The sequence below is a fragment of the Triturus cristatus genome, chromosome 12 (genome assembly GCF_964204655.1).
Source record: "Triturus cristatus chromosome 12, aTriCri1.1, whole genome shotgun sequence".
NCBI lineage: Eukaryota > Metazoa > Chordata > Amphibia > Caudata > Salamandridae > Triturus > Triturus cristatus.
The window spans coordinates 770,963,198-770,990,620 of NC_140595.1; the positions used below are offsets into that span (position 1 = coordinate 770,963,198).

Below are 27,423 nucleotides of genomic sequence, written 5' to 3' on the forward strand. Positions count from 1 at the left end.
ACAGAGCCACACTCACAGAGCCACACATACACACATAGTGGCTTCCACAAACCCTCCAGCACCTGTGACGAGATTAGCAATAAATCATCATTTAACAGTGTTTAAGGCACGAGAAACCTAAAAAGGGTGCCAGGTAGTTGAAGCTCCCCCCACAGCCGAGCATCACAGCGAAGACCTGGTCTCTTGGTAACACCCACTAGGAGATGTATGTTTTTAAAACTGTTTTTTTAACCTTTCAATTCTGTGCTGTATTTTGTGTAGGGTGTACTGTATTGTTTTTACTCTCTGTCGCTGCTATTCTCTCCTGAGGCGCAAAGCCGGGAGATCTCTACTGCACTCTCTCTTTCTTTGGGGCTGGGGACTCGCCTCTTACCTTGGGGCAGCGGAGCGGAGTCACTTGCTCCGGTATCAGGGGCTCGCAGCTCCCCACTTTCCTTCTTCCGGCTGTGCTCTCCGGGCGACCTTCTCGCTGGTCAATTGTGCAGCGGGATAGTCGCACTGGGACGGCGGCCATCTTGAGTGAGGCAGGCTCGCTGGTCGGCGGACTAGGCTTGCTGCCTCACGGGCGGGAAGTATAAAATTAGCTTCCTTGCCCTGTTCTGATTAGCCCTTTGCCATTGACACTACCGGGGCGGCTGCCTTCGGTGTGAGCTCTCTTTGGCGGCGTGTAGCCACTGCCTATTTTGCACAATTCAACGCGATGTTTTTAAAACTGTTTTTTTAACCTTTTAATTCTGTGCTGTATTTTGTGTAGGGTGTACTGTATTGTTTTTACTCTCTGTCGCTGCTATTCTCTCCTGAGGCGCAAAGCCGGGAGATCTCTACTGCACTCTCTCTTTCTTTGGGGCTGGGGACTCGCCTCTTACCTTGGGGCAGCGGAGCGGAGTCACTTGCTCCGGTATCAGGGGCTCGCAGCTCCCCACTTTCCTTCTTCCGGCTGTGCTCTCCGGGCGACCTTCTCGCTGGTCAATCGTGCAGCGGGATAGTCGCACTGGGACGGCGGCCATCTTGAGTGAGGCAGGCTCGCTGGTCGGAGGACTAGGCTTGCTGCCTCACGGGCGGGAAGTATAAAATTAGACGGGGATGGCTCCGCGCAGCGGATGCGCAGTGTGGAGGCGCCTTTCCCGCGCCAAAGGAGCGCCTAAGGAAAGCCCGTCTGCGCCCGTCAGCGTCCCGGATGCGGACGGATGCGGTCGAGCTGGTGGCCCTGAGAGTCCCTGCCAGATAGGAATCATGAAGTATACAGCCCCTCAGCTACTTGCTTTAAGAACTTGCTAGAGTAGCAGCTGTAGTGTGTGTGACCTAGGTGCCGGGGATAACTTTCGTTGCTCTGGTTGTGGGTGGTCACTGAGAGGGGACCGGTTGGAGTTAATGGCTTCCAAGCGTAGCCAGCATATAACTGCTACGACGATGCACAACTCGGATGACTGCTCTTTCAGTTGTGCTCTTCTGAACACTCGTTCGGCAAGCAAACATGCTCAGGATTTGTTTAGCTTCCTTACTGATTTCAAACCAGCCTGTCTCTTTCTTACTGAAACATGGCTTGACGAAACATCCGGCCCAGATATTGTTAATGCCTTGCCCTCCAACTATTATGTACTAAGGAAAGACAGGATGGAAAGAAAGGGTGGGGGAGTGGCACTGCTGATAGACAGACGTTATGAGTGCTCCATTATACCCACTGATGATATTCACGGGGTTGAAGCACTGGGTTTTTGCCTTACTTTTTCACCTACTCAATCCTGTGCCGGTCTGCTGATTTACAGACCCCCAGGCCCGCTGGGATCTTTTATCGAGGAGCTGGACACTGTAATTTCAGCCATGAGTATTCAATTTAAGCATTTTATCTTTTTGGGCGACTTTAACGTTCATTTCGATAACACGGATGCTGCAGACACTATCAAAATACTAGATACTACTGCACCTCTGGGCCTATTACCTTACGTGATATCGCCGACTCACAATAAAGGGCATACGTTGGATCAGATCTTTTCTACCTCTTCCATCTCTGTTGCGCCCCCCCTTCCTGTGCTATGGTCTGACCATCTTCTATTGACTTTTAGGATTCAGTCTAAGATCGTTGTAACTAGCAGAGATGTCGGTCGTCAGCCCCGGCTGTCACGGCCCTTCCACCTAGTTACACCAGAAATGATTGAGCAATATAGGCTGTCTCACCCCTGCTCTCTCACAGGGGATTTAGAACTGGACCTTTCTCGTTTTCAAACATGGCTAGCGCAGTGCCTGGAGGACTTAGCCCCGCCTAAGCGGTCCTTCAAGAAATCTTCACGTGCTTCTGCCCCTTGGTTCACGCATGCACTTAATTCCAGCAGAAGGCTCTGTAAGAAGGCCGAGAGAGCCTGGCGTGCAAATTATCTAGATCCTTTAAAGGAGGCCTATAGGTCCTGTATTAAGGCCTATCATAAAGAAATCTATCTAGCCAAAAAGGCCTACTTCGCTCAAAGGATTGAAGAAGCGGCTAATACCAGCAAAGAAATCTTTGCAATTGTGAAAGAATTCACCTCTCCAGCTGCCATTTCCCTCAAATGTTCCTTCTCGGAGACGTGGGTCTTACAATTAGCCAGCTTCTTCTCCACTAAAATCAGGAGTATTCAGGCAACTTTTCCCTCTCTTGAACGGGGAGGACTGTCCTGTCCTAAAATCCAGTCTGATGTGCCTGATCAGGGACAACCCAGCCTGACGAGCTTTCCCCCTATTCAACCTCAAGCCTCTCTGGAAATTCTCTTAAAAATGAGATCTGGCTCTCCTCTGGACCCCTGTCCTGCAAAGTTTCTGGCTAAAGTGGCCCATGCGATCAACCCGATGGTCAACCCCATCTTAAACTGTTCCTTGGAAACGGGGATAGTACCGTCCATCTGGAAACGGGCGATGGTCATTCCACTCCAGAAGAAGCCTTCCTTGGATCATACTATTCGTGCCAATTACCGACCCATCTCTTTGCTCCCAGCCTTGGCAAAAGTGGCAGAAAAGCACGTTCAGTCCGTCCTCTCGCATTTCGTTGAGTCTCATGGTGTTTTGCACCACACTCAATCTGGCTTCCGTGCCAATATGAGCACGGAGACGGCCCTGTTGGAGGTGACCGAGGCCATTAAGGAAGTCCTGGACTCGGGGGGGGAAGGCAATGTTGATATTGCTTGATCTCTCGGCGGCATTTGACACCGTTCCTCATGGCCGCCTATTGGCGCGTCTTGAGGAGATCGGTATTGGAGGAACGGTGTTCAATTGGTTTACATCTTTTTTGACCAACCGCCAACAAACAGTCTGGGCACCTCCGCACTCCGCGGAAGTGCCGCCCCTGGATGTGGGAGTCCCTCAGGGGTCAATTTTGAGCCCAACTCTCTTTAATATCTATATCTCCCCTTTGGCGGCACTTGTTGAGTCTTTTGGTGCCCAGATTGTCTCATACGCTGATGACACCCAGCTCCTTTTCTCCTGTGGGAAAGATATGGACTTTGATGGTGATCTCATTAAAGGCTGCTTGGATGCGGTTTTTAACTGGTTCCAAGATAATCAGCTCAAATGCAACTCGGATAAATCCGAGGTTCTCTTTTTTGGCTGTCCCCCAGATACCTGTTGGAAATCCTGGTGGCCGACGGATATGTCTCCCCCTTCTAATGCGGCACTGGCGGCAAAAAATCTCGGGGTCAAGATGGATACCCTTCTCACTTTTAAACCACAAATTGGTCGGTCAGTGTTTTGGGGTCTTGAAAACGCTCAGAAAATTTCTTCCCCTTCTCTCCATCGCCCATAGGAAAACAACAGTGCAGGCCCTGATAGGATCTAGGCTGGATTACTCCAATGTCCTGTATCTGGGCCTTCCGAAGTTTCTCCTCTCGAGCCTGCAGATTGTACAGAATTCGGCCGCTCGGGCGATCTTTGGTCTTGGTCATCGCGACCATGCAACCGGTCCGCTGCAAACTCTTCATTGGCTGCCTATCCAGAGGCGCATTGAATTTAAGACGCTCACGCTGGCTTTTAAGACCCTTCACGGCACTGGCCCTCGCTATCTGAGGAAGAGGATCGGTCTCCATATGCCAGCCAGAGCCTTGCGTTCCGCGTCCCTATCTCTCACCACGGTTCCAGCAATCAGGCGTGCCCGGATCGGGGGACGGTCTTTCAAATATCTCGCGCCCTGGGCCTGGAATGACCTCCCATTATCTTTAAGAAAGAGTGAGAACCTGATGTCTTTTAGAAAAAAGCTCAAAACATGGCTGTTTTGCCAATAAGTTTCACCTTCCCCTGATGGAGTTCTTTGGTTACGGGTCTGACAGCGCCGGGACACTCTGCTTGAGTAGCTGAGCGCTTAACAAAACCCCTCATAACATAACATAACATATATGTCCCTTCCACTCTGGAACCATCACGCCCCACACCCCCTTTCCCGTCACACGTTCAAGGGTACCCCCTCGCCCGCCTGGCAACCGCATCCCATGGCCACCCCTTCCGTGCCCAGCATTCACAAAGCTTCCCCAGCTAGAGCCCTCCTACTACCCCTCCTTCCCTCCTCTCATTTTCACCTTCAAAAGATGGCGGGCAGGGAAGAAAAAAAATTCCCTCCCGTGAGCAACGCTCTTCTTCCTGCAGTTCTGGGAGCCATGCACGGAGAGCCTCCCCCCGTACCCGCCCCTACCGCCACGGCCTGCGCAGCCCCGGGAGCGGTGGAGACGGCGCAGCGGCGCCCAAGGATGCCCGGGGGAGCGGAGAAGCCATGTATAAGCCAGGCTTGTCGTCCGCTCCGAAGCGCGCCCGGGCGGCGCTTTGTTACATTGTTGCGGCGCACAAAGGCTGCACGGACACACATAGATTACTTGCACCCCAGGCCGCTCCCGCGCCGTGTGCCTCGCGCTCCCTCCAGTTGCTGTTCTTTTTTTTTTATCCTCGCCGAAGCAGCATAACAGACGCGCTCCTTCGAACACCAGAGCGCCTGCGTAGCACTGGCCCGAGTGCACGCTGGGAGCTGTAGTCCCATGGGTAGAGACGGCGTGATGCCACAGAACGTCTTCAAGTGCGAGGAGGACTACAAGTCCCAGGTTCCTCTATAACCGCTCGCCCCTTCCCTTCGCTGTTTGCCAGGAGAGCCTGGGAGCAGGAAGGGGATGGCGGTTAGTGTATTGGGGTTCTAGGCGCCATTAATCCAGGATGCCCAAAGCCTGTACTATGTTCAGTGCCCATGTACGCTCTGTGGTTTTAAAGTGCTCAGCGTGGACGATATTTGAGGGCATACTTTAAAGCAGCAGACGCAACTCGATTTTCACCCATGGTTTCCAAACTTCTGCAGAGGTAAAACAGGACCGTTCTTAAAGCGGCAGTGCTGGCGTACCCTCAAGACCGTACTGAGATAATGTGACAACCCAAACAAGGCAGAGCAAAAGGCAAGCACACCACTGCCTTTCTCCGAGGCAGAGCAGAAATGCCTCGGAGAAACGCAGTGGCGGTTTCGAATTCGGGGGCGTGTTTTCCTTTTCTCTCCTCTTGCCATTGGCTGGAGGAGATAATTAGAAAAGTTGGAAAAAACACGCCCCCGAATCCGAAAAGGACGGGGCCTGTTCGGAGTGACGGACCTCTTCTCCAATGGCTGGCCAGCATTCAAGAGGCCAGCCAATGGAGAACAGGGGAGAAGAGGGGCGGGTGCAAGCCCCTCTTCTCCAAGTCATTAAATCTCGCGAGCGAGACTGCGCAAGCGCAGCCTTCGCTAGCCGAGACCTAAAAAAGGAGAGGGGGGGACAGGGAGCTAAATGAAGGTCCATCACCTCGTGCTCCAGAGTAATAAGTCACTCACTAAAGAGAGCCCTTATTCCTAAAAAAGAAGTGCGGGAGAGGTCATATCAGAAAGAGGGGAAGTCGGAGAGACTTTTACTTGATGCCCTCACACACCCCGAAGGATGTCATGCTTCATCATAGGGTGGTGCTCCTCGTCGAGTCGGCACTGTGGTGACCTACGGGTCCCACGAAGGGTCGCTTTATCAGAGATCTTTTGGTTATCAAGCCGTATGGTGTGTGCGGGTCAGTGCTAGTTCTGTGATAGGTGGGTTGTGAGTTAAAAAGATGACTGGAGGGTATCCAGAATGAATGAATTTAATAAAAGGGATCCCTCTGTCATGGTTAATAAACCAAAAGGTTGAGTGCTGCTCAAGGTTAGTTATGGTCCTCAGTAGCTAAAGGATGCTGTGCGATTGTGAAAGTGAGAGGCATTAGGTCGACATGTTTCGCGCTTTACGTGGTCTCAAGAGGAGATCCCTGGCACTTCTTCAGGACCAAGAGAGGGTGAAAAAGGTATTAATAAGTGTGTAGGTAGTGGCCTCATAAATTGTAGTGCCACCAAAAGGATGGATATGTTCTTCCAAAAAACAAAGTGTCTTCATGCAGTAGTAAAAATGGGTGAATAGAATCCCAAGCAAGTTCCGTTCCAATGTGTTTACAGGGTATAGTACCCTCTGGTGTGATCAGCCTCATCCGAATCAGAATTCCAAGTAACGAGTAGCCGATCTGTGAATGTGCTTGGGATTCTATTCACCCATTTTTACTACTGCATGAAGACAGTTTGTTTATTGGAAGAACATATCCAACCCTGATGAAGTCCTGTCGGACAAAACTCAGCGCCAAGATACTCCTTGCGGAGTAATAGCTGCGCTTTATAAATACAATCTCAATCAATCAATCAATCAAAACGTGTTTGCTGGGCTGATGTACGCTAGTAATATGACTTTAATAAAGTGGACTTCAAACAGACGAACAAGACTCCTTGATGAATAGAATTCGATACGATTGATAAATACATCTTATTGTACTTACAATTAAGTAATACACATACAAATAATATGCTCCTTTTTGCTTCTGTTTATTAACCTTTTAATATTCTCAAAGCAGAGCCCAGCTGGGCCAAGGAAAGAATAAACAGAAGAACTTGGGAAAGGGGGTGCAGATAGAGGATCAACATGTTTATCTGTGCACCATGCTACAAACTTGCTCCAAAGGCATGCGTCTTAGTGGCTACCAAAATAACATTGCAGACTTCCGGTGGAAGGACAAAAGCTGTCAACTGTTGCAGCTTCATCTCCATGCATGAAGGCAACGAGTTTCGAGGTTGGGGTGCAGAACCTTGACCTGTTGCTGCAACAGAAGATTCTCCTGAAGAGGCAGCCTGATTTGAGACCTGATGCTCATGCTCAACCACTCAGGATACCTCTGCCCAATCTGAAGCCACAAGAATGACTTTGGCCCGGTCATTCCTGATCTCCTTGAGACCTCAGGGCAGGAGTGGTATTGACAGAAAAACATACAGGAGGCCGGAACTCCATTCAAGAAGGAAAGAGTCTCCGAGCAAGAGTCCTTTGGATACTCCAGCACACAAAACTGCCAACATTGCGCATTCTCGGAAGAAGCAAACAGATCTAACCAAGGCTTGCCTCACTCTTAAAAGAGACTTAGCACCACCTCCGGAAGGAGACGCAATTTGCGATCCGCTTTGCATCGAGAGCTGAGTTTGCCCGCTCTGACGCCCAGAGAACCTGCCAGAAGTTGAACCACTAAGGACATGTGCTTGTGTTCCAGACACGTCCCGAAGTGCAATGCCTCTTGACAAAGGGTCCACAATCTCATCCCACCCTGCTTGTTGCAGTAGAACATGGTGGTGGTGTTGTTCATGAACATCTGTACAAGCATTCCCGTTTGATGGAAAAAAGGATTTCACTGCCAAACGGATCGCCTGATGCTCTAAAAGGTTGATGTGGGGCCCGGATTCTGCTAGAGATTAGAGTCTTATAATCTCGACTTCTCCCATATGACCACCCCAGTCCAGGAGTGACCCATCTGTCACTACAGTCAGCTCTGGTCGGGGAAGTGAGAGGCGACTGCCGCTGATGTAATTGCGGTTTGTCAGCCACCACTTCAGGTTTTTTGCAGTTCCCTCTGAAATCTGGACCATGTCAGAGAGCTAGTTTTTCGGGTCTCATTGTAGACCTTGCATATGCCAAAGGGTATATGTCACAAGCAGGATGCTGAAGGCTTGGAGGCTCAGAGTCAGTCTCACCGAAATCCAGGCTAGAGGCTGAAACATCTGTAGCCTGAATATCCTGGACTCGCCACTCAGAAGGATAGGCCTGAAACTGTACTGTGTCAAGAACAGCTCTGATGAAGGAGAGCATATGAAAAGGAGGTGTGACTTCGGCAATTTGATAGTGAACCCCAGCAAGTGCAGAACGCCTGCCTAGTCCGCAGGTGGGAGACCACTGCCTGGGGCAAGCTCACCTTCAGCAGCTAATCATCGAGATAAGGGAAGCCGGCATCTATGATCTCCGCAGATGTGCTGCAACCACCGCCATCACCTTGGTGGACACCCATGGGTAAGGTCTAAGAGTAGTACGGAAAACTGAAAGTTTTTTGGGCCCACTGTGAACCGCAGGTAATGTTGTGGGTAGGCATGACGGGTATTTAAAAATATGTGTCTAATGCTATCATGCAGTCTCCTGGGTCCTGGGCAGACAGAACTTTAGCAAGTGTAAGCATTATGAATTTCTCCCTCTTGAGGAACAGAAGGCACAGGTCGAGTATCTGATGGAGGCCTCTGTCCTTCTTTGGCACCAAAAAGTAGTGGGAACAGCAACCTCGACCTACTTTGATGCAGCTGTCTTTTTTTCTCTGAATGCGACTCACGGACAAACCGCAATCCATGACTCACGTTGGACGTCATCAGGCCAGGAGGCTTGCGGCAGTGCAGCAGCAGACTGCCGCAACAGCCCGCCGCTGGCCGTGGATCAGGAAACCTATAGCTCGGCCCCTTACTCACCACCCGCACAAGGCCCTGCTCTGCACAACCCCGCTAGCCCTGCGGGGGCCCCACTAACCGCTGGGCTCCACCAACTGTTGTCTGTCACCCGCTGCTCACTTGACTGACGGGGGTGAAGCAGCAGCGGCGGTTGCAGGAGGAAGGAAAAACGCCCGGGGGCCCTTAGTACAAATTGGCAGGTAGCAGGAGGCACGGCTGGAGACCCGCTCAGAAAAAGACCCCAAGACCCAGAGTCGGGAGACTCCCAGTCCTGTTCTGAACTCACTTGACCTGACCTGTCCTGACCCAACACCTGCAGAGAGGAGGTGAGTGAGCAGGAGACCTCGTGGTTTGAGGCGGTTGCTACCCTTGGGGAGGTTGGCTGGGGGGGGTCTGAGGACGGAGCAGTGGGCAGATTGGCGGCTGGATAGAGGCTAACAAACCAACAAGTAGCTAACTAGGAGACCAGGAGGCAGGAAGCACAAGCAGTGGGCAAACCCCCTACTAGCCCCTACCAGCGTCAAACTCCACAGTTAAATGAAAAACCACAAACACGACAAACACAATCGCCCTTGCTGCCCTCCACACTAACATCAACCATCAAAAGCTAACAACTGTACAAAATTGACATCATCTGCACCGTTTGTCGACAGTAGCTGCAACATTGGCAAAATCAGAGCAACAAGTCAGGCCTCAAGCGATATGAGTGGACCCATGGAGCTCACTTGAAACGCCACTTCCAAAGACGTCACATGTGGACGGAGGGGACAAACTGAACAAGCTTACTAAACGTCGAGGACTTTCAGCAAAGACACCGCAAATCCAGCACAGACCGGAGCGACACAGAGCACAGACCAAGAAAAGGACAGAGGGCAGTGAGAGACCCAAGGTGGTTGGTGCTGTGGCTATAGGAGCAGAAGCGGCCGGGATTAGCCCGGTGTGACTTGCTCCTATCCCTGTTACTTCACATAGCCCTCGGTGCTCCCCTATGCACCACCACTACTTAGGGCCATACGCCTGCACACCAGGACGACTGTACACCTGCCTACTTGAATCCTACGTGCCAGCTCCAACTTACAACCATCCACCAAAAAACAGGAAAGACGGACAGCTAAGGACAGCCAAGGAATTTGCGTGGAAGACAAGGCAATAATGCAGTCACCGGCTGCCGTTAAAGGAACAAGGAAAAATAGAAAATTACAAGGGCCACTGTCAACAATCACAATGAGATCGGGGAAAGCAAGGCAGCAGGTGGTAACAAAACCTAAGAAAAGGATGCGCAAGACAACTAAGAAGGCATCTACTAAAGAAAGCGAAGGAGAACAGCTGAAGGAGGAGGATGAGGGCCCCTTGATCTCACTACTCCTCACCAACCGGCAGGCTCCGTTAACCACCACAACAGATAGTGCAACCACCTCAACCACCCTGACCAAATTTAGCCGTCAACCAAAAATATTCACCAAATTTTCCTTCATAAAAGACGCCGGGCCGGTTCTGTGCCTGAGCAACAACAAAGTAAACAATCTCTCTTCTCCTCTCCAACCAACCCTAGCACAGCAGATAGTACAACAGCAGCTGAAGACGGACTGTGGAGAGCTTTCAACTGCCGGAAAAGGCCCAGACGTAACAAAACTAGCAGACGCAAGGGAAGAAGAGAAGGCTGAAGGAAAAGAAGAAAGGGGGCAGACAAGCCAAGATCTTTTGTACCAACCAGAGGTGGCCATGCCCCAAAACAACGAAAATCTCACTGGGAATGAGAATGATGGGCCAGGACAGGGCATGAGTTATGCAGTGGCCACGAGAAAGAAGGGAAAAGATGGAAACAGTGATCTTAACCCTCATGGGCATACCCAGGAAGAAAGCCCGGATAAGCGGCTAGTACACCCCACGAAAAAGGGGGAGGAGGAGCCACAAGCATGCACATACCACCCTCACAACACCATCATCTCCAGGGGAGAGACAGGACTCTTAGAGATCCCCTAACAACATGAGGCACAGACAGAGGCAGAATGTAAACTTGAAAGGCAACTCATCCTTTCAACCACTCATGAGGTCACGGAGGTCACCAAGGGCAACAAGACCCTCACAACATGACAACCAACATGATAGCCGGAAAAGAAGGAAGACAATCACTAGACTCACTCCAAACAACAACGGCAGAGCCATCGCACTAACCAACCCAGGAACAACCACACCGCCAATCGCTGCAAAGCATTGTTTAAACTCAACCTAATAACAAGCATTTGCAATGCAATTGGTCTCGCCTTTGGGACTTCATAAGTATTTCAGCCATGCAGCATATTATGTGCAGCTGGCCGCCCGCCTTTGTGTTCTATTTATTTACTTTTATAGCATTTGTGGCACACCACGTTTGCACTTCACATGCTAAAAGCTAAAGCACAGAGTGCCACGACTGGTTAACAGTAAATAAATAGAAAACAAAGGTGGCCGTAGGACCATGCCTGATTTCCATACGGTTGGTCTCTGTTTAGAGTAGCCTATTCGGCAATTTCCTGAAGGAAACATTTGCATTAAAAATACCTCTTTATACAATGAAAAGGCACTTATGTTATGTATGTTTTAAACTTGCTTCTTGATTTCAGGTATCTGTATCTATGTTTATAGGCGAGACCAATTGCAACCCCTGTGGATACCCTATGCCGCAGGGCAGTCTGAAAGGGTGGTGAGGTGTTGTGAGGTGGTGGGGTATAAAAGTTGGACTCGCCGCTTTCGGACTCTGCCGTCCCATGGATGCCCTTGCGCCATATGATGGCCTAGTCTGTGCTCGGTGCGTGGGGGGAGGCACAAAAAACTAGTTACTTACCTGTACACTATGGTTCTCCAGTATTATCTTTCATAGATTCACATGCTTGTATCTTCCGCGTCGTCATGGTGAGAGTCTCACGGTAACAGAATGACCACAGCAGTATAAGAAAAACTGCATAGCAAAATCCCATAGGGAATCATCTTATTTGGTAACCAAACCTCATCATTATGTGGTCCAAGACTCAGCCAATCGGCTGCTAGCCCTGACATCACACTTCCAAGCAGAGCCTTCCTGCCTCAGATTTCCAGCCCGAGTACGAGACTAAAATACACCTAGAGACAATGAGGTTCTGCCTGAGAAATGGGGAGGTGGGCGGGCCGCATGTGAATCTATGAAAGATAATACTGGAGAACCATAGTGTACAGGTAAGTAACTAGTTCTTTCTCCAGTATTGAATCTTTCATAGATTCACATGCTTGTATCAGACTAGCAAGCAGTACTTATCCCAAACTGCATTTCCAGGCTAGAACCCCCAATAAACAGTGGGCTCTGCTCTTTTGTATAGAAAGTTAACATACATTACAGTATTCAAAATATTTGTTTAAATATACATATATGTCTATATACACACATCGCAATATTCCATGATAAATACCTTAATGAAATAGATGCCGTAGAACCGCTTGTCCCACTGCTGCATCCTTTTTCCAAGCCGTGTCCAGACAATAATGTCTAGTAAAGGTGTGCGCATTCTTCCATGTCGCAGCCCTACAAATGTCTGGCAATGACACCCCTGCGAATAGAGCCGTAGAAGTTGCCATGCTCCTTGTGGAATGCGCACGTACTTTGTCTTGTAAAGGCTTTCCAGCTTTAAGATGACACAAGGAGATTGCTGAAGATATCCACCTTGAGACACTAGATCTGGAAAGTGCCCCACCTTTCTTGGGGCCAGCAAAGGCTACAAAGAGTTGATTTGTCTTCCTGAACGATTTAGTCTTATCGATGTAAAATTTCAGACATCGTTTAATGTCCAAAGAGTGTAAAGCTCTTTCTGCCGGTGTTGACGGGTCTTTTAAAAATGTAGGCAAAACCACCGGTTCATTCAGATGAAAGCTGGAGGGGACTTTAGGAATAAATTTGGGGTTAGTCCTCAGAATCACTCTGTCCTGCCTGAATTGGAGGAAAGGTTCCGCAATTGAGAAAGCTTGTATCTCGCTGACTCTTCTTGCCGACATCAGCGCTAATAGCAACGCTGTCTTCCATGAGATAAATTGCAATTCCGCCTTATGTATTGGCTCAAATGGCGGTTTCATTTGCTGTGCAAGAACCGTATTAAGCTGCCAAGGAACCAATGGTTTTCGAACTGGAGGGAACATTCTGAAAAGCCCCTGAGAAATTCTTTAATAACTCTCTGAGACCAAAGAGATGGTCGGTCAGGAACTCTGGTGTATCTTGAAATAACAGCCAGGTGTACTTTTAGACATATGAGAGAGTCCAGATTTGGCAAACGTTAGCAGATATGGAAGAATCTGATCCAAAGAGACTCGCAACGGATGTAGATCGTTAGATGCACACCAATGACAAAATCTTTTCCATTTAGCCGAATATGTTTTGTTTGTCGAGATTGCTCGAGATCGTGACAGAATCTCTCTGCAGTCCTGAGGGATCTTTAACAGTTGGAACTCATGTTCGTGAGGTTCCATGCTGACAAGTGCAGCGATCTCAAATTTGGATGCAGTATCTGTCCGCCGTTCATAGTTATCAGACCCTGCACTAATGGAAACTCTATCCTGGGTGTCACTGAGAGTCTGAGAAGTTCCGAGAACCACGCTTGTCTCTGCCACGCTGGGGAAATCAGAATCAGATGGCACGGCTCTGATTTAATCTTTTTTAAGACCTTCAAAATTAGAGGAAAGGGGGGAAATGCATACGCAGACATCCCCGTCCAGCACATCTGTAGCGCATTGCCCCACGACCCTTTCTGCGGAAACCTGCTTGCAAAGTTTTTGCATTTCGAATTGTGGCGATCCGCGAACAAGTCTAGCCTTGGAGTGCCCCATCTCTTGAAAACTTTGAAAAGTTGCTTTTGGTTCAGTTCCCATACGTGAGAAATCTCGGACGATCTGCTCAGAATATCTGCTCTTGTATTGTCTACTCCTGCAACATGTTGTACTTGAAGCGAGATGTTGTGATCTAGAAGCCATTTCCAAATTTCCTGTGCTTGCTTCGACAACAGTTTTGCCTTTGTACCCCCTTGTTTTAGAAGGTAAAACATGGACGTTGAGCTGTCTGTCTTCACAAGTACTGTTGATCCGTGAATCCTGGGGAGAAATGCTTTTAGGCCCAGGAACACGGCCTTTAGTTCCAGCAAGTTGATATGGAGCTGCGTTTCGCACTTTGACCAGTGCCCCTGAATTTCGAGCTCCTGGAGGTGCGCTCCCCAACCTTGAAGTGAAGCATCCGTCATTACGAAACTGTAGCTCTGCGATTCGAAAGTCAGTCCTTCCGCTAAATGATCCCTGATCTTCCACCATGACAGGGCCTTTCGGATCTGAGGGGTGATAACTATTCGATCTTCGAAGGATCACTGCGACTGAATCCATTGCTTGTCTAGCAGTTCTTGTATAGGTCTCATGTGGAGTCTGCAATTTGGAAGTAGGGGGATACAAGAGGACATCATCCCCAATAATGATTTGTAGATTCTTACTGAAACTGACTTTTTTATTTGCAATTGTGTTGTCAGCTGTATGATCTTTTGAATACGTTCCTCTGAAGGGTAAGCCTTGGCCTCCTCCGTGCAAATTAGAGCTCCCAGAAATTGAAGGGACTGCGATGGTCTGAGATGTGATTTTTCTAGGTTGACTCTGAGACCTAGGCGATTGAAAAGGTTCATGCAAACTTGAAGAGAGTGTTGGGCTTCCCTGAATGAACTCCTTTTATGCGCCAATCGTCCAGATAAGGGAAAATCTGGTGACCTTGAAGTCTTAGATGCGCCTCTATTGGCGCCATACACTTTGTAAAGATTCTCGGCGCCGACTTTAGGCCGAAAGGCAATACTTTGAATTGATAATGGCGCCCGCCACCATGAAGCGCAGAAACTTTCTGTGATTTATATGGATTGGGACGTGAAAATAAGCATCTAAGAGGTCCAGGGATGCCAAATAATCTCCTCTGCCAATCAGAAGGAGTATTTCCTGTAGGGATAGCATTCAAAATTATTTCTTTTGGAGGAATTTGTTGAGACCTCTCAGGTCCATTACCTGCCTCCATTTTGATGTGTCTTTTTTCTTTATGAGAAAGAAATGCGAGTAAAAGCCTTTCCCTCGTTGAAGCTGCGGAACTTCTTCTATCGCCTCCTTTTGTAGTAGCGTTAAAACCTCTGCCTTGAGGGCCGATAGATGTTGTTATCTCCTGTGCAGAGGAGGCTGATTTGGAGGCTTTTGTACGAACTCCAGGGTATGGCCATGTTGAATCACATCCAAAACCCATCTGTCTGTTGTTATCGACAGCCAAGCTGGATAAAATGAAGTCAGGTAATGCATGCTGTTTCTCAGACAAGTGGCGGATGCGTTGATGAAGTCATTGTCGTCGATTGGATTGCTGCGATTTACCTCTCACAGATGATCTTCCTCTGGACTGTTGCTGATAATTGTTTGTGGAGCGAAATTGCTGATTATTTGAGTATTGGCGATATCCCTGCTGATTGTATGGCTGATATCTATTTGATTGAAACGAAGATCTTTGTGTGAATTGTCCTCTGGATCCTCTCCTCCGAAAGGATTGGAACCTGCCCTGTTGAAGTGTCAGTTTTAATACTTTGGAGGGCATCATCTACATGCTTTCCGAACAGGTTCTCTCCGTCAAATGGCATGTCCACTATTTTAGCCTGCACTTCTGGTCTAAAAGAAGTGGCCTTCAGCCATCCTTGTCTTCGCAGGGCCACTGCACCTGCCATTTGTCTGAATGCCACTGAGGACAAATCCATAGCGATGTCTATGGATTCCGAGGCTGCCCTAGCCCCATCCTTTAGAATAGCAGCCGCTTCTTCTTTTTTATCCTCTAGCAGATGAGCTAGTAAAGGTGCTATATCACACCACATCTGCCTATTGAATCTGCTGATGAGGGCTAACGCATTCAAAGCTTTTATGGATAACCGCAAAACGCTTCCCTGCACCATCCATTCGTCTTCAGTCTTTGTCCGGGGGAACTGCTGATGTAGAAACCGGATTTTTTTAGTTCCTTTGGGCGGCCTGCATCACCACCGATTCCGGTCGCGGATGACCAATCAAACAGGCCGGAGAAGATTCTGGGGCTCTATATTTCTTCTCTATTCGAGGAACTGAAGCAGCCACTGAAGCCGGGTTCCTCATTATTTTTAATCCTTCCTCCCAAATGTGAGCGATTATTGGTATGGACCGAATAGATTTGCGTGAATCCTCCTTGAAGTCATAGAGGAAACATTCGGCTTCCTGAACTGGAAGTGGAAGCTCAAAGCGTTTTGACGCTTTCTCCATGATATCATGGAAGCCTCCTATATCTTGTGGTGGAGACTGCGCCGGTGTCGGACATGGAGACGGAGTAGTTGGAAGAATATATTGGTCCTATTCATCGTCAACCTGCGTATCTTGAAGAAGCTCTCCTTCTTCCGGTTGATCGGCGTCACTTTCTTCCAAATCGTCTCTAATTGGTGGAGGTCGAATTCTTTGAGAAGTAGTCTTGGGGGAAGAATGAGGTGGTTGCACTTGTGCAGGCTTATCTGAAGTTTGTGGCGCTTGAGAGTTAGCGTCAGGGAAACGCCAATAGTAGTCATTTATCATCAGCCGCAAGTCAGTCACTAAGGAAGTCGGCATTGAGATAGTGTCCTCTCTACTATTAGGCTGAGGTTCTTCCTCGTAGTCGTATGATTGGTGAAATGACTCATATCTCCTTGAATCCCGTGCAGGACGATCTTGGAAAGAGAAGACTTCCTGAACCTCATGATATTCTTCCTCGTCCGTTTCTTGACTCTTAATCCGAAGTTGAGACGGACTATACGCCACTCCTGAAGACTCTTCATCTTCTGACTGCAATTCCAGCAGATTAGATGGGCGAAGCGGAGAAATCTTTGTCCAGGCTGTAAAATCTGTCGATTTAGACTTCTTCGTCGACGAGCCCGTCGACGATGGAATAGATTTTAAAGATATTGTCTCGTCGGCGTGGAAAGCTGGACTATCGTCGACATAGCAGTCGTCGACATAGAGGTCGAATAAGACGATGGGGCCGTCGACGACGATGGGGCCGTCGACGAGGATGAACCCGCCCTCCCCGTCGACGGGATCGTCGACGAGCTTTTCTTCGACGACGAGGTCTTAGTCGTCGCCGTCGACACCGCTGTCGTCGTCGAGATGGAAGTCGTCGACGGAGTCGTTGTCGATGGAGTCGTCGACGGTTTTAGAGCAATTACAGCCGGTGACGCCCCAATTTTCGTCGACGGAGCTGTGGAGACTTCTCTAGACTCTGTTGATTTTTTAAGAGGAGTATGAGGCAATGAAGACCCTTTGTCTTTTGTCTTGTGCTTTTTAAGCTCTGTATTATCTTCAGAAGTAGAAGATTTCCTCTTTTTTGATGTTTTATATTCCTCTTCAGAGTCAGATTCTGAAGTGACCTTCTTCTTTTGAAGCCACAGCAGAAGGCGTGCCTCCCTGTCACGCAGGGTTTTCGCAGAAAACGTTCTGCAATGCTTACAGTCTTTAGGCACATGTTTTGGGTGCAGACAATATAAGCAGTCCTTGTGGGGATCTTCAGAAAACAATCTAGGTTTTCCACAGGATCTGCAGGGCCTGAAGAGCCTCTTTTTAGAGCTTTCAGCCATAGTAAGCAAGAAATATGAAGCATAGTACCTCAAACCAGTAAAGGGAATGAACTTCCAGATGAACAAGAGGTCAAAAGTTCACACAGGAACAAAACTGAGCAAAGCTCAGGGAGACTCCTCCTCCCACGAAGGCGGTTGGAAATCTGAGGCAGGAAGGCTCTGCTGGGGAGTGTGATGTCAGGGCTAGCAGCCGATTGGCTGAGTCTTGAACCACATAATGATGAGGTTTGGTTACCAAATAAGATGATTCTCTATGGGATTTTGCTATGCAGTTTTTCTTATACTGCTGTGGTCATTCTGTTACCGTGAGACTCCCACCATGACGACGGGGAAGATACAAGCATGTGAATCTATGAAAGATTCAATACTGGAGAAATAGAGGGTACTTGAAGATGGTTCTGAAGGGATTTGGGGACTGTACCTCCCGTGAGTAGTCTGGCACGCGGGAAGGACAGGGCGCATGATACAAGTTGGAACTGTCCGGTGGTGGTTTCTGCAACCCCGGGGACTCCACTGCCAAGGTGGTGAAAAGTATAAGACAATATAACCTGGATTTGAACGATGTAGCCCGCCCTGCACCTCGGGAGCTACAGCAAGGGTTTGTTGGGGTGGTGCTGTGAGTGTTGATGTGTGTGTCTGAACTTTGACTGAGCATGGCCCGGCCAGTGAGTCACTCTACCATGGACTGGCTGTGTGAATGCCTCCCACCTTTCTAAACTAGGGTAAGACCCGCTTTACCCAGACCCACTCTCCTCTGAGAACCACAGGCACTAACCTATTATTGGAGGTATTTCTCTGACATTTACTGGTCACAATTCGGACGGTGAGTCGCCATTTCCACCTAGAGCCACTGTTTTCGCACACTGATAGAATTGGGAGGTGTCAGAGAGCACTACACCCCCTGGAGGCCTCTACGCCAGTCCCAGGAATGAGGCGGCTCCTTTAATGGACTGAGGGAATGTCTCCCATGCATTTCGCCTCACCCTAAGTCCAGGAGTAGAGCGCCATGGGTTCTTACGTGCTTCTGGTGTCTCAGGAGCAGGTAGTGTTTTGGGGCTATGAAAGTCTCAGTAGCAAAAGGTTCCTAGTGTCCTGGGAGCAGGCAGCGCCGAAGGTGTTAAAAGTGAGTTTGAGGTTCTCAGTGCCTTGGATGCACTAAGAGTCTCAAGCACTAGGATTTCCTCAATCTCTAAGGTTCTGGTAGGATTTTAGGGCTCTTAGCACCTCAATGTCTTAGGTGCTTTTAGAGTCCAGGAGCGGCAGTGTCTCGGTTGGTGCTCTCAATGTATCAACTGCTCTCAGTGTCTAAGGTGAACTCATTGTCTTAGGTCCTCCCAGTGTCATAAGGGTCCTCATTGCATCCGGTGCTCATAGTGTGTTAGGGGCTTTCAGTGTCACAGGTGCTATCCCTGTCTCAGGTGTCAGTCTGCCCAGAGTTAAATAGAGCTTAGCAGCTGCTGCAGTGGGGCAGACAGGGGAGTGTGACAGGGCAGAAGTAACACACTGGCACTGCCAAAGCTCCTCCGCTCTACCCCAGGCGAGTAAAGAGCATGATATCTATCTGAAAGGAGTCATGAAAACCTTTTCCTACGGCGGTAATAAGGGGGCAGGGCCGACACTTCCTTACGGGCGGCCCTCCGCTCTGTATAGCGGAGACGTGGGCACCGGAGTCCTGGTTGCTAGGCGACCCTCCGGCTCCTCTCCAGCTGCAGCACGGCTCCTCTTCTTAGCAAACCCGGCCTCGAGTAGCGGTGGTGAGACCAAAGCTGGCACTCAGAACTTCTGGGGATAGGGGGTCGGTGGTGATGAAATACCAGCCCTCAGTGCTTATCTCCGGCCACGGGTCTGCGGCGGTGATACACGCAGCGCTCTCCGTGCTTGTTGAGAGCAGATAGACATGCCGGCAAGGGCTTTACGGCTTTACTGGCACCGCCGTGATTTGGGAAAACGCCACTGTTTTGTCACTCATGCGTACGATGTAAGGAATCACGCGCATGCGAGACAAAGAGTGCCAATTCACCGACCAATGAAATGATAAACAAGCATTGAAAATGCAATCGGACTCATATTTCCACGAGACCGACTGCATTTTAAACGGCAGTGCGTGCGTGAAAGAAGGCATGAACGGGAGGCGGTGGTGGGAGGGTGGCGGTCCAAGAAGTTACAGACTACGGGAGGGAACAGAGGCAGGGAAACAAAACAATTTTTGAAGTAAAGGGGCCGATAGCCATGGAAGGACAAAAATGACGTCATGGCAGTCAGGAGGCGGGACTAATAAACCGGCAACCAATCAGAATGCAGCATTTTAGATTTGAGCCAATCAAAAGCATGGGCGGAAAGTGGGCGGAGCTTCCCCCACTATACTGTAAACAGCATCTCTCGACGAGACAGCTCATGCGCTGCCTAGGCGAGACCTAAAAAAATGCAAGGGTCATATGCATTAAAAACCCAGGATTTGGACCTAGAGTAATCTAACATCACACCAGAGGAATGGGAGGAACTGGTAATTTCATACACCCAGGCCTCTTGAGATGAACCACAAGAAAAAAACAAGAGCTTTTCAGAATATAACATTAAACAAGACAAACTGCAGGAAAAAGAAGACATCTGGACCACACTGCTGCATACAATGCAAATGTCCCTAAATGCCATGCAATATCAATCTGATAAGATGGACATTCAATTGTCAGTTCTGAACTCACTTTCCATCTTTGTTGCAAACATCGACGATAAATTGGCAGACCCGAAGGCCTCTTCGCTCTTGCAAAGGAACTACGCGGAGAAGTTCAAGCTGCAGAGCTTGATACAATAGAAAGCTGGGAGACATTCACTAAAAATCTAGAAAACAAATATGAGTCAAAAAGGAAAACCAACAAAACATGAGAACAGCTGGTTCTCAATACAGACCCTCACCATTGGAAACAACGCATAAGTAAAACACCTTAAAGCATCCATAAATCGCGCACTTCGGAAACTATTAAAAGGCTGTCCAGACCTCACGGCCTTGCACGAACTGTGTCAATTGAAAGCTACTCACAGGAAACTAATCTGGCGCCTCAAAAAAGAAGCAGAAGAGACACTCTGGGCAAAACTTCTGCATAATATCAAGACCGACAACAACTCGCGATTTTGGCATAGGATCAATACTCTGGCTAATCCGTCGAGCCAAGGCATCAACTCACATGTGACTAAAGAGGCTTGGACAAATTTCCTCCAATCTCATTTCAACAGAGACTTAGGAACCCAAACTTGCACAAACATCCTCTTGGCCAAATTGGAAGCAACGCCGCCCCAAATCAACTCCATCCCTACATCGGAACAGCTTTTCACAATCACGAACAATCACATTTGCAAAATAATCTCTAAGGGTAAGCAAGAGGGAGCTCCAGGCCCAAATGGGATCCTGCCAATATTCTTCAAATATGATCGAGAATACTGGGCCAAAGCACTAAAACCTATTTTTTAATCAATCCTGCAAACATCAATGATACTGTCATCATAGAAGGGCTCGATTATCTCTCCGATTTATTAAAAAGTTAATAGGTATGATCCAAAAAACTACCGGTTGGTAACACTACTGGATAACGATGCCAAATATTAGGCAGGGTTAATACTACATGAACTAAAGACTTGGGCTACAGAAACTGCAGCAATACCACTAAATCAAATGGGCTTCTGCAAAAACATGGGGACCTCTACCAACATCTTAACCCTCTCACTAATTATAGATGCCACACTTGCACTAAAACAGCCCCTGTATATGTGCTTTACTGATTACAGCTCAGCATTTGATCATATAAATAGAACCTTACTGTGGCAAAAACAAAAAAAGCTGAACATTCCATCTCTACGTTTAAAACAGCTAATCCTCTTACACACCAACACCTGGCTGCAAGCAAAATTAGGTGGAGGAGATTACTTAACAAAGTAGATCCCCACGACCTCCGGTCTGAAACAGGGCTGCGTGCTAGCCCCAATACTTTTTAGTCTCTTTATGGCAGAGTTATCAGCCATGCTGAACAAAAACAACTTGCATGCCCTGAAGTTTTGAGGCCTGCATCTATCAAATCTTTTCTATGCGGATGACCTTGTGCTCATAAACAAACAAACAAACTCAGCATTAATCAAGAAAAAACTAAAGTTATGAGCGTGAACACTAGTAATACAAAGTCATTCCACCACTGGTATCTGGCAACGCGTAAACTGGAAGCCGTACAAGAGTACAAATACCTGGGAGTCATCATCGATAATAAAGGGAACTTCACAGCTCAACGCGAAGACATTAAAAAAAGCTAACCAGGACCCCTCTTCCGTAGCCACGGTAGGGGAAGAGACCAACCCAGTGTCTGGTGTGGTGTTCAGTCCACTGGCATATGCCAGGTCCTCATACCAAGTGTCCTCAGGGTCTTCTAAGGGCTGCTAACCGTAAGGGTCCTCAGACCCACCAATTTTCCATCCAATCCAGGCTTGTCATAACATTAAAGCACTTGCTCCAACATGGGGTTTGCCACATTCAGCAATAGAGCAATGTTGACTGATGCCCATCAGCTCTGTGTCAGAGTAAGGAATGATGATGGGTGTCGCCACCGTTGGATGTTGGTGGTGCCAGGGGTGTTGGCACTGGAGTGGGCGCCGGGGAAGGTTGAAGTAGGTCAACCAGTGCTGCTTCAAATCTGTCACTGGATCCAACTTGTGCTGAGGCCAGACCAGCCAGCGGAAAACCGATAGGGGCCTCCCCCGAACCCATGGGGCTTGAGGGAGTTCCAAAGAGGTGGCCGCCCAAAGATGGAGTGCACGGCTTAATAGAATTCCTTTAGTTGGGCAGGGAACACTCCGGCTCCCGGAAGCTCAGAGATGCCCAGAGATGGACCAGGCACAGGCTCCACCACAGAGCTAGGTCACCGCAACTCGTCCGAAGACTTGCACAGGAAAATCAAAGCTGGCTCCATCTTTTTGTGGGACTTACCTGATTTTCCAGATGACTTAGAGAAGGACGACAATAGCCAGGAGCAGGACTGCAAACAATTTCAAAACCTTACTAGCAACTAGAGATCTGGACTGCTGTAGGGTCGTTCGGCATCGGCGTTGAGGAGCTTGAGGGACCGCTTCCTTTGAAGGCCAGACAGAGAATATCCTGACGTTGTGATCACACTCAGGACATCAAAGGCAAACCAAGTAGGGGTCCCTCAGTGACATGTCAGTGACAGGCACAGTATGATATGAAACCTGCCTTTTTGCGAACATCTTCACACCAGAAGACAAGGGGACTGATTTAGATCTTGGCAGACAGGTTATTCCATCACAACGGTGCTAGATATCCCATCCGCTGAAATATAAATCCTATTATATCCTATGGGATTTATATTTCGGTGGATGGGATATCCAGCAACGTTGTGATAGGGTAACTCGTCTGCTGAGATAAAAAATCAGGCCCTCAGTGTCAAAAAAATATTTTTATATTTTTATAAAGGCCGAAAAAGGTCAGTTGAAAATTGACTAGGTGTAGCTTTCTCCAAATCTGCACTGACAGGCACGAAAGAAAAGAACTGATGCCAGCATGCCTCAGTGGTGCCTTTATAGGCACGGCGCACGTCATTTCCAGTGTGGATGCCGCCACGCAAAGCAGAACGAAGCCACATACAGGGGTACTGCTGTGGAAAAGTTTCCGGATCCAGTCTGACACCTGGGGAACATTCTATGGTAAAGAATCTGCGGCTAGAATTCTCTATCCGATGAATAATTGTTTTATTTATCCGGTGTCTTCAGTTCTGTCTAAGTTAAACTATAACATCTGGTAAATGTAGTATCCTCTCTGCTGGAGAAGAGGAGTTATTAAAAAATGGAAGAATAATGGGTTGGTCAATATGAAAATCTGACAATACTTTTGTTAAAAAACAACTCTAGTGGAGTCAAACATAGTACCTACCTCATGAGCTGTTAAAGCATGCAAATTGCTAATCTACCTAGCAGAAGTGATTGCAATAAGAAAAACATTCTTCTATGAAACGTGATGCAAAGTAGACCCCTGTATTGGTTTGAATGGTGTGGACCCATTAATGTGGATAGAATTAGGTTGAGTTCCCAAGGTGGAGAAGGCACCTTTATTGGTGGATAGACTTTTTAAGACCTTCAAAAGAATACTTTACCACTGGAATTTTAAAGAAAGAAATCTGTTGGAGGGACTTTCAGTAGGATTTCATAGCTCTAAGATGGGCTTAAATGCAGTAGATCTATAGTTTTGATTTCACTAGAAAGAGTATATATGGTAAAATTACTTCTTCTGAACCAAAAAATATGTTTTATGACCTTTAACAAGCAACCAAATACCACATCTTTTCCATTGCTTCTTTTAGAACCTCCATACATTGTGGAGGAACACTTGTGAGCCCATACTTTATGATTTTAGGAGCCATGCAGCCAAATTCAAAGACTGTAGGCTAGGTTGGTGGGTCTGGCCCTGAAGTATGGTTAGGGGGTGCGGTCTGCAAGCCAATCTCCAGTGCTGAGTGAGTGATAATTCCAGGAAATCTTCGTACCACCACTTTCTCAGCCAATTGTGAGCTATCAGTATCATCTTTGCGCATGATCTGCACAACTTAACAATCACCGATGATATTAGTGGTATTGGAGGAAAGGTGTAGACGAATGGAACTGAACATTGTATCAAAAAGACACTGTCCATTGAGTTCAGTTCTGAAGCCCTGGACGCTAAGTCTCAGCATTTTTTGCCGTTGCAAATAGGTCTCCATTCTTTGGGTACGGATTCTAAAACTTTGTCATTGAGGACCTATTTGTGATTTTTCTTTTGTTATCTGCTGAGGAAATCTGCTTATTGACTTAGTGATCCTGAATATGTATGGCAGTCACTGTGATCGCTCTGGCTAGGGCCCAATACCACATCGATGGTGCTTGAAGGGAAAGTTGTCTTAACCCGATTCCTCCCTGCTTGTTTATGTAGTGCATGGTGGTGGTATGGTCTCTTTGAATCACAATTTCCTTTGATTCTGTAGATAAGATGAAGGCTTTCCAGGCAAAATACACCACGTTCAGATCTAGAAAACGGATGTGATACATTTTCTGTTTGTGAGTCCAAATGCGTTGAATTGTTAGCTGGTTGAGATGGGCTTCCCAGCTTTTCAAATATGTGTCTGTTACTATGATGTGTCTCTAAACTTCTTTTGAAAATGTCCTTGTCCTTGCTTGTGTGCAATAGCCAATTCCATCTTTTTATTTAATTTTACATTCTGTGAAGAACACTTATCACCCCGCCACAGGCCAAGTGACAGGGCAATTATGCTACAGAAAAATACCCCATGAGAAGGAGCCATTAGGGTCTTTTTGGAAAGGCAAGGCCCTAAAAACACCTTGTAAAAATCCTGGGGAGAGTTATTATTCAATTTCAATAAAGGCGTTTTCATTATAGAATAACAGTTAACCAAGAATGTTGCATTGCTAGAACTCACATCATTGACAGGAGCATCTGCTGGCTCCTCCAGTTCACCTTCCTTCATTTTCTTTTTGAATTTCCGAGGTTGAGCAGGATCTTCTCCCATAATGAGTTCTCTGCCAAAACAGAACGCAAAAGAGTACGAACAAGGTGAGAAAAGAAAAACAGGGCATATTTACTATAAAGTAAATTTAAGGGGCACATGCACTAAAATGCAAGATAGAATAAAGCACTGTAAGGAATAAAATAAAGAAGATGACATAATAGATATAATGAAAAGCCATGGAAAGAGAGATTGTATAAGGTAGAAGAAGTTGGGAAAATAATAACACGGAGGAAAGAAAACGGTGAAGAAAGATAAAACACACACATGGTAAACATGTCTGTTTTTTTATTAGCTTTGTGCTTGATTACTGTAGGAGAGTAGGGTCTGCAATCCTATGATCACCCAGATTTTTGCTTTTGCTTCATTGGTTTACGACTTTCTCCGGCTGTGGGCCTGCCAATCAGACCCACAGCCTAGCTGTTCTCTCTCGAAATTAACACACATGTATGTTAGGTGCATCCACTAATTGGAACTGGGCCGCCTTGTCAGTCCCTGTCTCAGCATACCACAGGTATCCAGGGCATCGGTGTACCCAGGGCCTACCAGGGGCTGCAGCATGTATTATGCCACCCCTGGAATGGCCGCCCAAATCTGACACAACTGGCTGCACGACAGCTGGGGCCACGTGGTGTAATCACCCGTTGCTGTAGGTGTAGTATTCCTACACCTAACCCTAAAATGGACACATGGATTCCTATCAGTCACTCCTATGGCAGGCCTTATCAATCCTGAAGGCAGAGTGCGGGGAGTCATGTGGGATGGTGCTCTGGCGCGAGCCGAGCCCGTCGACGGCTTGCGGAACCAAGTCCTAATAGCCGTTCCATGGTGACGCGGGCCAACTATTTGCTAACTTTGGCATCGCATCACCTACACATGTCGAGTAAGGTGTCATACGAATTGGAATACGAACCCCTTGCTAGTTCTGGCGACGGGGTTAGCATTCCCCCCTTCTAGAGGGGCACGACATGGAAGTAACCCTGAACCCCGGTTAAAGTTGACTCAAGCCTCAGCATCACAAAATGGATGCTGCCACCAGACACAAGTCTGACCTCCTGCTGCTGGGGGACCTTCCAGCGAAGGGAGTTTGGACAAAGGGTTTCCTGTCGAGGGCGGTGTTAGCACCGTCCCAGACAGGGTTTGTGTATCCCAGGTAGGCAGGGCTGAAAGGAAGGTGATTGCCAGTGGCGCCCCGGTGCTCACTGTGCATAGCCCGGCTCAAACCAGTTTCGGGGGCACACCAGCCCCTGAGCTGGCGCGAAGCCGGACAAAGGATAGGGGTGTAACCACCCCCTCCTGGCTCCACCCATAGGTAGAACCTAGTCACGGGCCAACCCCTTTTTCTTAGAATAAAGGTAGGAGCGAGTCCCCTTCCCAAATTGGATAATCAGATAATCGGATACCTCCGAATCACGAACCACTTTCCACGAAAGGAACTCTTGACTAATTCTGAAGACTCTCCCTTGTGGCTAAGGAGTAGCCACCCTGCACCAGCAGGCACCAACTAAGCGCTTGCGGTTTGCTGTAAGTCTCTCCTACGGATCAAGACTGCCCAGCTCGACGAGACCCGAGTTCCCTGCCATCTCTGACCTTTTACCTCCCTCATCAGCTCAGCTGAGAGTCGTAGGTGTGACGAGACCTGCGGGACCGGCTATCTTCAGAACCTGCACGACGCTTATCCAGCACGCCCACCGAGGGACCCTCGAGTGAGTGCACCTAGGGTTTGAGAAGCCCTAACCCTGAGCAGCTCCAGCACCGAAGTCTGCCTCCCCAGCATCCACGAGATCTGCGTGGGGGCCCTTCCGCTCCTTGCTGTTCACCGCGTTGTCCGACCACTTGCCGACCGGCTTGTGGCCCTCTTCACGACGCTCCAAGATTATTTTTCATCACTAGTCTGGTTGCTCCAGACTGGCACTTGCTCCCCTTCAACAGAGGAGTACCCCGGACCCTCCTGGTCCACTCCCGACGCCATCTTGACTCCCCCGCTTGGGTGGCCACTGCCAAGATCCGCTGCCCCTTCCTGGGCCCAGCATCATCGACAGCAGACACCTGCGTGGGACAGCTCGCCCTCCATCCTGGTCGCCGCCGCGCCTCCTGGTCCGAGGAACAGCCGAGTCCGACGTCGCCCACTCACCTGGTCGAGGTGACTTCAGCCGGTACCCTCCTGGTACCCACACGATCGCTGGCTAGCGGTTGAGAACTGAGTCCCCTCTGCTTTCAGGTTTTCCTTCATCACCGATCCAGGCTTGGATCGCTCTGAACATCGTCACTGGTCGCCTGCCAGCAACTTCTTCTTTCAGGCTCCTGAGACTACACGAGGACTCCCGACATCTTGACGAACTTCACGCAGCCGCAGCCTCCGGGCTAGGTAAATCGAGCATCTCGGTGCTCCATCGCAGGTTCGCTCTACAAGTGTCCAGTTCCTTTTTCGTTTAGTCCCACTGATCGGAACACTCCGGAATCAGTACCTCCA

General features: G+C 48.4%; 1 protein-coding gene across 7 annotated transcripts in view; it reads right to left on the reverse strand.

The window, feature by feature from the left end:
• CHD3 (chromodomain helicase DNA binding protein 3) overlaps positions 1 to 27,423 on the reverse strand; it is a 1,560,957-nt gene that overhangs the window by 910,217 nt on the left and 623,317 nt on the right. For all 7 annotated transcript variants that reach the window (XM_085639027.1, XM_085639025.1, XM_085639026.1 and 4 more), the window contains exon 13: positions 24,864 to 24,963. In XM_085639027.1, the coding sequence (XP_085495153.1) occupies positions 24,864 to 24,963 (100 nt within the window). The remainder of the gene's footprint in view (positions 1 to 24,863; positions 24,964 to 27,423) is intronic.